Source organism: Equus przewalskii, chromosome X (assembly GCF_037783145.1).
Source record: "Equus przewalskii isolate Varuska chromosome X, EquPr2, whole genome shotgun sequence".
Classification (NCBI taxonomy): domain Eukaryota; kingdom Metazoa; phylum Chordata; class Mammalia; order Perissodactyla; family Equidae; genus Equus; species Equus przewalskii.
The window spans coordinates 16891334-16904005 of NC_091863.1; the positions used below are offsets into that span (position 1 = coordinate 16891334).

Consider the following 12672-nt stretch of genomic DNA (forward strand, 5'->3'; position numbering starts at 1 on the left):
TTTTTTAAACTGGAAATCCTAGACAGAAAATACTTAGCATCCCTAACACGTGTCTATAAATATTTTTGTCAGGCTGTTTTCTTCCATGGAGCCTCTATGTCCTGGGCAATGGAGAGTAGAAGAACAATGCTAACGGGTGGGGAAGGAAAAGAAGTACTAAAACTCAGGGCATCAAGATATTCTGTTCTACACGTGGATTGGGTAGCAATGGAAAGCTCCCACGGTAAGAAGCCACATGCTCACTAATGATATAGAGCTAATATAATCATTCCTTTAAAATGTATGATAAAGGAGTTAGGCTTAGTTTCACGAGCAGCTTGATTAAGTCAATTAAGCAGAGAGGTGGTAATTCGGTGGCCATAGTCATTTGTATTTCACGACCACGTTTGTCACCGAGTCACTTTACTTTGTACTTTTTACTTCTAGCCAACTTACGTTTAAGATGACTTTAATCAGTGTAGGCTATTAGTTTCTTCGCAGAAATGCTGACACTCTTTCTGAATGTCGGCTGGGCTCTTTAAAAGGGAGGACCTAGCATCCACAAAATAGTAAGAGTCCCTCAAGTAGCCTAGCTACTTATGATTAACCTTTAAAAGGTCCACACCCACTCCTCCATCCTCACTCTCTGTGCCAGGGTGGGGATGGTAAGTAATGAGACTAGACAGGGCTGCAGAGTGGTTGCAAACACAGGCTTTGGGATCAGACTGAACAACTTGAGTTCAGGTCCTAACTCCCCTTCTTACAAGCTGTGTGATCCTGGGTGAGTTCTTTCATTTCTCCAAACCTTTCATTATAATCCATGCAAATCCCATTGCACTGTGCCAAGTAACAGTAAACTCTGAACAAACTGTGACTATTATTATCATCCTAATAATAGAACTTAGAAGTTATTCTCAAGAAGTTCATAGAATATTAGAAGCTGGACAGAGGCTAAGAGGTCATTTAAGGCAATATCCTCCCTTTGCAGATCATGAGGACCAGGGAGTGAAGTCACAGGGCAGAGCTAACACTAGGGCACAGGACTCTTTTCCATTCAACCATGAAGCTCTCAGGTCTCATGGGAGAGGACAAATAATACTCAGCTTACTTTGATCAACAGTGGAAAGAAAGGACCAGTGATGACCCAGAGAACACTGGCTCCGGGTGGGCTGAGGCCCTGGGGAGGACCATGGTGGTTTCCAAAGCGGGTGTGTTCAGGAGGAAGGGGAAGGACAGGCAGGTGCCGCCAGTGGCCAGTGTCACTCGGACTCATTAGAGAGACTCACAGAGCAGATCGTTGATGGGATTAGATTTCTCAGCAGCTCCAGTGTTCCCCACCACCTGTCATGTCAAATTCTCTTATCTGAAGAGATCAGACCCACTGTGCCTAGTATGCTGATGTTACCTTGGTTGCAACTCCATTCCCACCAACAGTGGGGTTTAACAAATAGCCTGGAGAGTACAAAACCAAGGTCAGCAAACTACGTCCTGGCCTGGGGGGTCAAATCCAACCTGCCATCTGTTTTTGTAAACAAAGTCTCATTGGCACACAGCCACACTCATTCATTTATGTATTGCCTATGGCTGCTTTTGTGCTATAACAGCAGAACTGAGTAACTGGAACAGAGACCCAGTGATCTTCAAATCCTAAAATATTTATTATCTGGTCCTTTACAGAAAAGGTTTGCCAACATCTGGTATAGAGCCTCATCAGCTGCTTAGGAGACAAAGGCCCTCTCCAGGCTATGGAAGGATATTGCCTTCAGGATATTTTTATGCCTCTGGCTGAGATTTCATTAATACAACTAAAAAGAAATGTGGACTTAGATAGAGTCCCCTTAGCTTCAAAGGCCACTCTTCTTCAATGTCAATGTGAAAGACAACTGTCCATCTTCTTTACCCTCTATACCATCTCCCTACCCATCTGTACCCTCTTTTCCTGGGGTACAGAGGAAATGGAACTTGTTGAAGAGAAACCAAGACCATTCCATGCATTACTTGTATAGTCAGAAGAGCCATCTGTTAAGGAATTTGTGTGCTATAAATCAGGCACTTGTCATACATTATTTTGTTTATTCATTATAACAATCCTATTAAGTAGTCCCCATTTTACAGAAGGGTAAACTAAGGATGAACTAAGTTCATAGAGTGAGTGAGTGGCTGGGCAGAGATTTGCAACTGTTTGGCTCCATGTTGTCTGATGCACACAGGTGCGGTAATTTAACTCCCCAAATACCTGACTGTTAGAAGTATGGTTGACAGTGGCTTAAGTTTGCACAACCCAGCCAAAGTCTAGCTCTAAATCATCATTTCTAGAAGTTTGCACTGCAAAATACTATCCTGCAAGACACTCATTAAAAAGGTCCAATATGTTTCGAAAACATTGCATACATCACCACCTTCTTGGAAATATATGATGCTGTCAGCAAGTTATGGACTCTAAGAAATCCTGCAGTAAAGAACCTATTCAACTTTGCTTAACGTAGTGTTTCCCAAACACTTAATCGTGGAACCCTCTAATTAACAACATCTCATAAAACTAGCATTTCAAGAGGCATACTTGGGAAACTGTTGAACTAGATGATGATGATGATTGATGATAACGGCTAAAACATAGTAAGCAATTACGAGCCAGGCACTGGCCTAAGCATTTACATGTATTAATTCATTTAACCCACAAAGCAATCCTATGAGATAGGGACTGTTATTAATTCTCCACTTGACAGATGAGGAAACTGAGGCACAAAGAGGCTAAATGACTTGTCCAAAGTCATAGAACTGGAGTCCTGGAGACCATGAGCTCCTCAAACATAGGGATCAGGTATCAATTCATCTTTGCACAGCCTACACTTAGCATGGTGCCTGGCACAAAGTATGCGCCCAGGAAATGACAGTTGAACTGAATTGGAGATAAGATCCTAACAAAAAGGAGAAGCAACCAGAGTGTGTTGAATAGAACATTAAAGATCTTTAAGTGGTATTTAGACAACAAAGGCACTCCCTCATCAGTCGAGCTTTCTATTTGTTCTAGACATGACTGTACCTTAAATAATATTCCTAAAATAAACCATATAAAACCGTGTATACCATATAAAAATGGAAGACTGTAACCTTTTTCATCTTTTATTTAATGGAACCTACTTCAGATTAATGCAGAGATGATAGGAAAATATCAGATAATGTAGATCCTATTTAGCCACAAGAAATAACATTTCATTTGAAGGTGCATTAAATTAGGCTTTTTGTGTGGCATAAAATTTATTGAAAGAGGCAATACCACATCCATAAGGAACCACCACATTGCCTTTGTTGGTAGACTGGATGGATTTTTTTTTAATGCAGTATAATAACAGCTATTGAGAATAGTCAATAGCAGCTTTTAAAATATTACAGACCTAAAAATATATCAAGGTCAAAATTAGTAGATAAAATACTGGTGAATTTTCAGTGTAGACTTGAGGGAGGCCAGGAAGCGCTAAGGGAGAAAAATCAACACACTTTCAGCTTTAAAAGGAAGACAAACAAAGGCAGCCCAGGAGAAGACTATGTTTTTGTGTCCTGCAAAATGAAAAGGAACATTTGTATTTAGCACTTCAGGAGCTTCAAATGCAATGGTTAAATGGTATTATTTCTCACGACTTTAACATAAAACATTCCTGAATGATAATTATTATAATAACGGTTGACACTTAATGTGGGCTTACTATGCTGTTCTAAGCATCTTGAACATGTAACCCTAGGAGGTGAGTACTGTAACTATACCCATTTTACAGTTGTGGAAATGGAGGAAGAGAGGTCAAGTAGGTAAAGAAGTTTTCCCATGATCCCACACCAGTGCAAGATGGATTTAAGGATTCAAACCTCAGCAATCTGGCTTCAGAGCCCATGCTACTAACCCCTATGCACACTGGGTGAAAGAGAAGGTTCGAAAGCTCAAGGATTCCCACAGGTCTGGGAGGCAAAATAAATTCCACTACCAACATCAGGGGATGTCAGAGACTCCCTAGGTGGACACGAGAGGGCCAAACGTGGCAACGTGGAGTTGGATCCTTGCCAAATGCGTAGGCCCTTCCTTGGTGGTTTGTTCTAGGACAGGTTTCCAGAGGTTGTTAAACATCTTGCCACTTAAGAACCCCATCCTTTGGAGGCTATGCATTAGTCATGACAGGTAAAGACCTGTCCCGCCACTCCCCTCCACGTGTGCTAGGATTTCCAACTCCACAACCTGGCCACACGCATGCCCCGCCAAGATATGGTCAACTGCTTGTGAATGCATTTGTGCTGTGATGGTGCATCAGACCCAAAATATTCAGGAACTGCTGCATGCTCTGCAGTATTCAGAAAAGTCCAAGAGAAAAAGTTTAAAAGTTCCTTTGGAGAAAGCACAGATGGCTCCATGTTGACAGAAAGGAAAGATGGAATTTTACAATACAGCATTGTGCCCAGAGTCCCAGGGCAGGAGCCATTTGAGAATTCAACACAGAACCCATAAGAGAAATAATAAATTAAGTACTGAGTAAAAACAAATCTTGAAAGTTATTTTAATAATTGTATTTATGTTCCAAAATGCCTGCTTCCCCCTCCCCTTTTTGTAGATGACACTTAAGTCAGTTGAAATCACCAAAGAATTTGTTTTCTGGGAGGGCACGAGGAGATGGGATAGCATATGGACTTCAAAAGATAAAAACCCAGCCTTGGGAAGAACATTTGACAAGAAAAGGATATCACTTAAAGAAAGATGTATTTTAAACAGATGGGTCAACAAACTCAACTTGATATAAGAATAAAAATTGAGTTTTTAAATTCTCTATCAATGAGCACATCAAAAACATACACATCAAAAAACGTACACACTACATTTTTGTGGAAGATTGTTTAATTCTCATTCATAAACTTTGACTGTCTTACAATTCAGCACAATTAAACAAGAATAGCTTCTCCTTTCTCAGTTGTACCTTACCAGCCTTGGATCCTTTCTCAATTGTACTTTAGGAGTCTTATAGACAGAAAACTTGTTTTTTTTTTGAAGCTTATCATCAGGGGTGAACAATCACAAAAAGTCTGATTTATTAAGCAAACAGGCCAGAAGTCGCAGAGCTGATGTTAAAACACAAATATGCCTACTTACCTGGATGGCTCTGACATTGGAAACTGGCTGTTTCGACATATTCACGCAGTCTTATCCCTGAAAAAACAAATAAGAAACTGTTAGAGGTGGCAGCATTCAGATTCTCGGTCTTGATAAATTAGAACTTAACTCACAATTCAACTGGGCAGTCACCCCTCTCACTGGCCATCTATTCTTTCAGTCTCAGTTTCCGAGGTTACTCAGAGACTCTCCTTCCTAATGCCTCAGGGAGAGGGAACACTAGAGCTCCGGGATAAATCATTCAGGAGGAGAAATGCTGAGATGCCTCGCCCCTGATGCTAATGATAGGCAATCAGAAACTTGAAAGGCGCTATCATCTCCTTCCCTGCCCTCCTGCCCCCCTGCCAAGAGCAGCAAAGCAAAGAGGCTGTGGGAATAAAACACCTTTGTTTGGGGCCTTGGAAGCTCTCCGCTTGAAATGGAACTTCTGATCTGAATTAGTTGTTGCCTGGGCTGCGCATCAGTCCCTTGGGAGCGCCTCCTCTCAGTTGAACACCAGAGAGAAATGGCCTGTACCACGTTCTTACTACTGCAATGCTCTCCGCGCGCTGTGCACGTGTCTGTTTCCCCCAGCGCCCTGAGAGATGCTGGGAGGACGTGTGCCACCCCTCCTTGCTCTGTGTGTCAGAACCTAGGCTCTGTAAACACAGGCAGCCGGCAAGCCTCACCTATCTTCTTTTTTCTTAATGAAACAGTCTCAGAAGGCAAATAGGACTTACGTGACCATGTCAGATCCCCAAGATGTAGCAGTGATTACTTCCCAAAGGACTTGTGCTTTCTTTCAGCTTGTGAGACCTGACTTAGAGCATGGTGACTAGTGGTCGAGGTGTACCGGGACAGGGGCAGCAGGCACTGCCCGGGCTCTGGCCTGTTATCCCGGGGATGAGTGGTGTTAGAGGTTGGTCTATGAAATGTCACCAGGACCAACTGAAAAACTTAAAAACTCAGTGAAATGGAAACATGCTGCTTTTTTTAACCCAGATTATAAAATGGGTTGACTGACTTTCCTCTAGCGATTGGTGTAAGTGTGTGTGCTACCTGGTGAGTAAACGTAAATGGACAGAGAGCAGTGTCGACATTCGCCACAAGTCCTGCATAACCTGCGCTAAGTCACTCAACGTCTCTTGGCCCATTTCCTCTTCCTTAAATTTTACCTGCTTCACAGGTTGTGGTAAGAATCAAAATGACATAATGTTCCTGAAAATGCCTCGTGAACTATAAAACGAGATGCAAACGTTTCTTGTTTTGTGGTCGTTGCTAGGGAGTCTGATCACTGTACTGATCTGCAGCTTTAAACAATCACATAATTTTTAAAAATCTTCATAATTAGTATATCCAAATATATAGTCTTTGGAATCACATACATAAAAACAATGGAATTCTGTTTTAAAGTTCCACCTGAATGTTTTAGTAACATATAGATATGGCCTCCATGCTATAAAGGTCTAGATAGAATTATTTTCAATATGGTTAAAAAATTAAAAAGCAACAACAAATTGAACAATCAGGCATGCATTTTGCTCTATAACATGTTTCTATAACATGTTTCAAATAGCTTGCCAGTTTCCCTGCAATGTCAAAGAGTCAATGAAGGATTTTTAATTTTTGAATCTAGGACACAGCTCAATTTCAAAAGGAAAAGCTTGGTAGTTTAATTTTTAATGTTTCTGTTCCTCAAAAGCTATTAGAAGTCATGCAAAGCAATAATTCTCACAGGACCTTAAATATCTCAGCATATAGTATTCTCTGTGCATGTACAGCTAAAGAGTAACAAATATCACTCGGCAACTTTTAAAAATTTATTGTACATCAATTTGAAACTTGGAAATTAGGAATTCATGTTATAACAATAACAGGTTGAAATATTTTTTTAAAACCAGGCAATGAATGATTGTGTTATTTATACTGTGTTGATTTTTTTTTTTACAAATTAGGCTGATTTTGTTTTTTCACTGAACTAATGGATTGCTTTATTTTTTGTGGACCTCTGATCCTAACGGATGGCTACACCTTGGGCCTTGTCTCCTGTATAGCTTTGGTATAAACTCCTTTGCATTCGAATGCCTCCTGAACATATATGTCAATCTGCGATAGAGACATCTCTAGAAAGTTGGTCAGATCCCCGCTCTTATTCTTTGCGTACAGGCTAGATAACATTTGTGTAAGTCAGTTCTGCAGACGTTCCTGCTGTCCTCATTATTCGAAGAGAAATCAGGGCAATGTACACTGATGAATAAAAATAGACAGTGTTCCCTGGCTGTTTCCCTAGCCCTGCCTTCACCTCCATTAGGGATGCAGACTGTAGAATGCACCTTCCCTCTTTATCTGCATGTCTTGTGCTGGGACCGAAAAAAGAAAGCTATGCCTTAGATGCTCAACTCCACTCACACCGGGGCCACAGCTTTTCATGCAAAGAGGTGCTCTTTAAAGCACTCTCTTACTGTGTCTCCTGGTTCTGGCCAAAACTTGGAATAATGGAAAGTTTGACAAGACATATATTGACTTTTACAAAGCCTATACTATAATGGCAAGTCTTGCCGGCTTACCACAGCGGAGTTTTCCTAGCAGCTGTGCAGGTCAGTGGGGACCTTTAATGGTCTGTACGCTGAGTCATGTATGCTATACCTCCGCTGGCTTTTGACTGGGCAGCACCTAAGATCTGACTTCTAAATAAGACTCTTTCGCTTACTAAAAATTTGTCAACATTAATATCCCTAATTTAAGAAGAAGGGATCCAGAGGGAAATAGATCAATATTTGGAGACGGGGGCTTTGTTTGTTCTTTTTAAAGTTCAATTAAATGGCTAAAGCTCAGTCTCAAAGGGAATTATCTTCTGTCCTGCAGCTAAAAATAATTCCTGAGAAGGGTGTAGAAAGATGTTCAGCTGTCTGAACTAACTCCTTGTTGACTCTGCCTGAAATATGCCAGAGGGAAGAGGCGCTCGGCTTTGTCATGTACCAGAACCTGGTGCCGACAGAGAAAGACACGGGAATGCTGCCCTCTACCCTGCTGGGTGCGGGGAAAACTGTGACCAAAGCGGGGCTTTCGACAGGATGGTTCTGCAGTACTAATCGATCTATACGTTACTAGAACTTTATCATTGAGGCCAAGCCTTGCGCTTAGGGAGAGAAGAAAAGCATTTTAAACTTGTACTGTGTAACAACTCTGGAAATCGGATTTAAGTAAACCTAAGAGCTAGCATTATAGCTTTTCTCTGTCCCAAATTCCCCTGATTATTTCTAGGCTTACAACCTGAATCAGTCTGCAGCTGACCGACTGTAACCCTGGCCATAAGAAACAAAATGACATCATGTTCAGGGTCACAATCATCATATCTGGACTGTGGAAATTTTGTTAAGGTCCCTATCAAAGAGAACTACTTCTAGTTCAATATTCTTTCAACACCTCCCCCCCCCACACACACACACAATTTATAAAACAGAAGTAGCAACACCACAAATAAACAGTGAATTTACAAGGAAGCTACACCCACTGGTTACAAGCCTACAAAGTTCCAAATAGCCACTTCAAGTTAGGTATCAAAGAAATCTTCAGAAATCCCAGTTGCCCGAGCTAGGTCCTCCTGCTTACCTGCTTTATGTATTTGTTTACTGCCTAAGGAAAGTCCCAGGCAGCCAGGTGTGAGAATACAAGGCTCCTCAGAAGGTGGAAAGGATGCCCGGTGTCCTCTGAGCTGCGATCTCAATTCCGATGCTTTTCATGTGGCTGAAATAGCTCAAGTACTCGAACTGCTCCTGGCTCGGGGCTGGAGGGGAACTCAGTTTAAGGCGAAGTGTTAAAGAGAATTCCTGTCATAGCTCACAGTTGTTCTTCCTAAATATAGAGTTTGATACAAGCCATACGCTGGCTGCCTCCGAAAGGCTTGACCGTGCTGAAAGCAGGGCTCAAATGTCAGCCGGAAGGTGGCTATGGAATCTTACTGCCCTCCTAATCTTCCAGAAAATGCTGGTTGCATTTTCTCACAAATTCTGAGGGGGCACAGTGAAGTTCGAAAAGTAGGAAAAGTTTCTATCTTTAGCTTTATCACCTGGAGGCCAGAAGATGAGGAGTATTTGATAAAAATTGAGGGGGGTGGCATGGCACAGAGCTTCTCAACGGGGACACTGACATCAAATAGTGTTTGAGTCCTAGCTTGGTCACTCAGGAGCTGTGAAAGTGATTTCATAATCGTTACTCAATAAATGCTCACCAAATGATGACAATTATAATATTACATCGAACTATAAGACATCACCCTTTTTGTAGGTCAAAAATGGTCGCAGATCAACCAACTCGTGTGGTTCCAGGGCCCAGAGTCCTTGCTCTCTCTGCTCGACTGCCTCTACTGGTGGCATTGACTTTGACCCCAGAGCACAGGAGACAACAAAACAAAACAAAACAAAGAGGAAATATCTATTTTAAGTATGACAGAGACCAGGACGAGGTACAAGGCAAAACACTTTTTAAACAGAACACTGCTGAATCCTAAGGTACATGCTCATTATATTTGCTTTGTTTGGGTTTTTTGTTTGTTTTTCTTGTGCTCATTATTTTTAACACTACTTTTAATTTTTTTTATTTACTTCTCCAGTCTCTGAAATTATCTTTACATAGAACTTCCCTTCAATAGGAGGATTAAACAGGGTGGACACACTTATAATTCATCCCCTGGATGAAAGTGACCCCATGTCCGAGATCCTGATGGCATGGTCAGCTGCTGAACTGTCATCAGCAACCATCCCCTACCAGTCTTCTCGTTACGTGAGGAAAAGAAGCTCCGATTCGTATGAGCTCCTAAAGTCAAATTTCTATTCTCTGCAGCTGAATGCATTCCATACAAAAGCAACTGGCTTGTTTTTATGTCAGTAAAAAGAAAACCAACTTTCCAGTAGTTTAGGAGGTCAGCAGATAACCATGGTTCATCTCAGTTTGAGGTTCACCATTCACTTCTATTCATGTGCTGTTTAAAAGAACTATGTCTTTAAAATTCAGCTTAGACATCACACTTTGAGATCACATGGCACCAAAAGTGAGTTATTTATACACTAGGGAAAAGAATAGAGTGAGCAGCTTAGTATTTCCCCAGGTGTTTGACTACTCGTATATGTTCAGAGCCCTTCACCAGACAAAAGGTGGCATCACTTCATGGACGAACAACAACAATGAGCCATTTTTGACACCCTGCCCCACAGTCAGCCCATAAATTTTGCCCCAGTCTTTTTGCCCCAGTCTTTTTGCCCCCATGAGCCCTCAGCAGCATATGTCAAGGAAGTACTCCTGACAGCAATGCCTTGTACAGAGGGCTGGCCCAAGATAGGCATGACTGACTCTGTGAGAAGAACTGAAGTGTGCTGCATAACCAGGACTCCTTTGGTTGCCAGTGACAGAAACCCAAAGTGAACTAGTTTAGGCCAAGAAGGGGTGTGGCAGACCGCGTTGATGCCTGTCTCAATATGGCCTCTGCCCACCAGAGTTCTGCAGCTGTCAACAGTTCTCAGTACAGTCAGCTTTGCACCTCAGAAGCCTGAATCTCTCTGCTTCTCTGCGTTGGGGCTCTCTCCATCTCCAAGGCACGTTGCCTGGGTGTGCTGCATGCATGACCCATAAGTGCCAGGGAACAGGCACCCCTAGGGACAAACCTCAGCTAATGGGGATGGAAGTCGGTGATAAATGCCCCCATCCTCCCTGTCCTCTGGTGGACTGATTTTGAGATGTGGTCTACAGTTTCCCAGAGGTCCCCAGCAGGATTGGGCCCCAGTTGCCCACAGCAGAAATCTGCTCATTATTATACCCTTATTGGCTTTCCCCTTTCCCTGTCTCACTTCCCCACTCCTTCACTTATGTTCTCTGGGATCATCACCCAAATAGACCACCTGCAACCAAGTCCTTGTCTCAGTGCCCATATTTGAAGCAACCCAAACCAGGACAAAGGGGTTCATTGGGAAAATTTCATATCATGGCAGGAAAGGCAGAGGTGCAGGTGGGCCTCAGAAATAAGCAGAACCAAGAACTCAGACCTCACTAGAGATTGCCAAATCTATTTCCCCAATTCCAGTTTTAAAAATCCCTGGCTTCTGATTGCCCCAGCCTGCATTAATCACCCAACCCTTGGCCAGGGACAAGGTCACCTAGCATGGAGGAGGACATTGGGGTACATACTTGTGGATGATCCTTCCCAGAGAGTGGAGTTCTTGTGAGCTGAGCATCCCTCCCAACTGGAGTCTCCCAAAAGCACCAAGAAGCCAAGTGCTTTTCCTTGACCTCCTGCCACAGCCCCCTGAAATTTCTACTAGTTATCACTTCATCAGTTTAGGGCCCCCATATAACAGAAGAAGCGCTGGGCACACACCAACACATAACCAGACTGGTGGGTAACAATTAACTGGGCCTGAGGTGATGGGCACAAGATGAGTCCATTTCTTATTAGAAGGATTGAAATGAGGGGGGAAGGAAAAAGAAACAAAGAGCCTTTAAGTATGGGAAATGGAGAGCTAGACAGTGCTGCTTTGAGGGGGTAGCTTGAGTCCTTTGGGAATACTTCGGTGGAGACCATGAAAGAGGGGCAGGGTTGACTATTCACTTAGTCATTTGTACCTGCATGCCTTCATAATTCCTCCACTATAGTCAAACAGCAAGAGGATATCTAATAAGACCTTATGTCTATATAGCCCTTGTTGAGTTGCAAAGCATTTTCACTTGTATTATTTTATTTAGTCGTCCCCAAAACTCTGCGGGTTAAGTGGTATTATTCCTATGGTATAAATCAGTCAGTGAAGGCTCAGAGTGTTAATTTAGAGCCAGTGATCCCCAGCTTATGACTCGCATATTTAGCGCTCTCTCCTGTTATACTGCCATGACCTCAAGGAAGCACACTCACATGCATGCCCCCACATAAGCACTCTACATATGGTATCAGTTAGGATGCATTTGGTTGCAAGTAACAGAATATCTGACTAGCAGTGGCTCAATCAATAAAGTCATTGACCATCTCACAAACCTAGAAACCTGAAGGGAGTTAGTTCCAGATTGGTTCAGAAATTTTATGAAGCCAAAAAGACCCAGGTAATTTCCAGTACTTCTACTCTGCCATTCTCAACAAGTCAGCTTTTCATCCCCATGCTTCTTACCTCATGTTCCCAAGATGGCTGCCACAGCTCCAAGAATCATGATTTCCCACTAGCATCCAAACAATAAGGAACAGCAGTGATGGTGGGAAAAGGGCCTTTCCTCTTCTCAGGGAGGAAACTCTCCCAGAAGCCCCAGCAGACTTCCCCTTACCTCTTGTTGGCTGGAAGTGGGTCTCACGGCTGCAAAGGAGGCTGAGAAAATAAATAAGTGGCAGAGGGCAAATAGAGATGAAATGATTAGCTGAGATCAAACATCCCACATAAAATCAGGATGCTCTTAGCAATGAAGAAGAAACAGAATGGCAGTTATGTAGACAAGATGTGTAGACACACATACGGAGCTTTATAGTGGAAAATGTGCCTTCACACACATAATCTCATTTAATCCCCACCACTATGAAGCAGATGTTGTTATTT

At 42.5% G+C, this 12672-nt stretch overlaps 1 protein-coding gene across 5 annotated transcripts in view; it reads right to left on the reverse strand.

Annotated features, from left to right (window-relative positions):
• SMPX (small muscle protein X-linked) overlaps positions 1 to 12672 on the reverse strand; it is a 128442-nt gene that overhangs the window by 43096 nt on the left and 72674 nt on the right. For 2 of the 5 annotated variants that reach the window (XM_070603427.1, XM_070603429.1), the window contains 6 exons: positions 12407 to 12447; positions 12256 to 12304; positions 9384 to 9486; positions 9177 to 9296; positions 8720 to 8894; positions 5108 to 5164 (listed from right to left, as the gene is read on the reverse strand). In XM_070603427.1, the coding sequence (XP_070459528.1) occupies positions 5108 to 5146 (39 nt within the window). In that variant the 5' untranslated portion in view covers positions 5147 to 5164; positions 8720 to 8894; positions 9177 to 9296; ... (1 more) ...; positions 12256 to 12304; positions 12407 to 12447. Of the gene's footprint in view, positions 1 to 5107; positions 5165 to 8719; positions 8895 to 9176; positions 9297 to 9383; positions 9487 to 12255; positions 12448 to 12672 lie in introns of all 5 variants that reach the window. The other 3 variants (XM_070603426.1, XM_070603428.1, XM_070603431.1) reach the window with 2 other exon arrangements.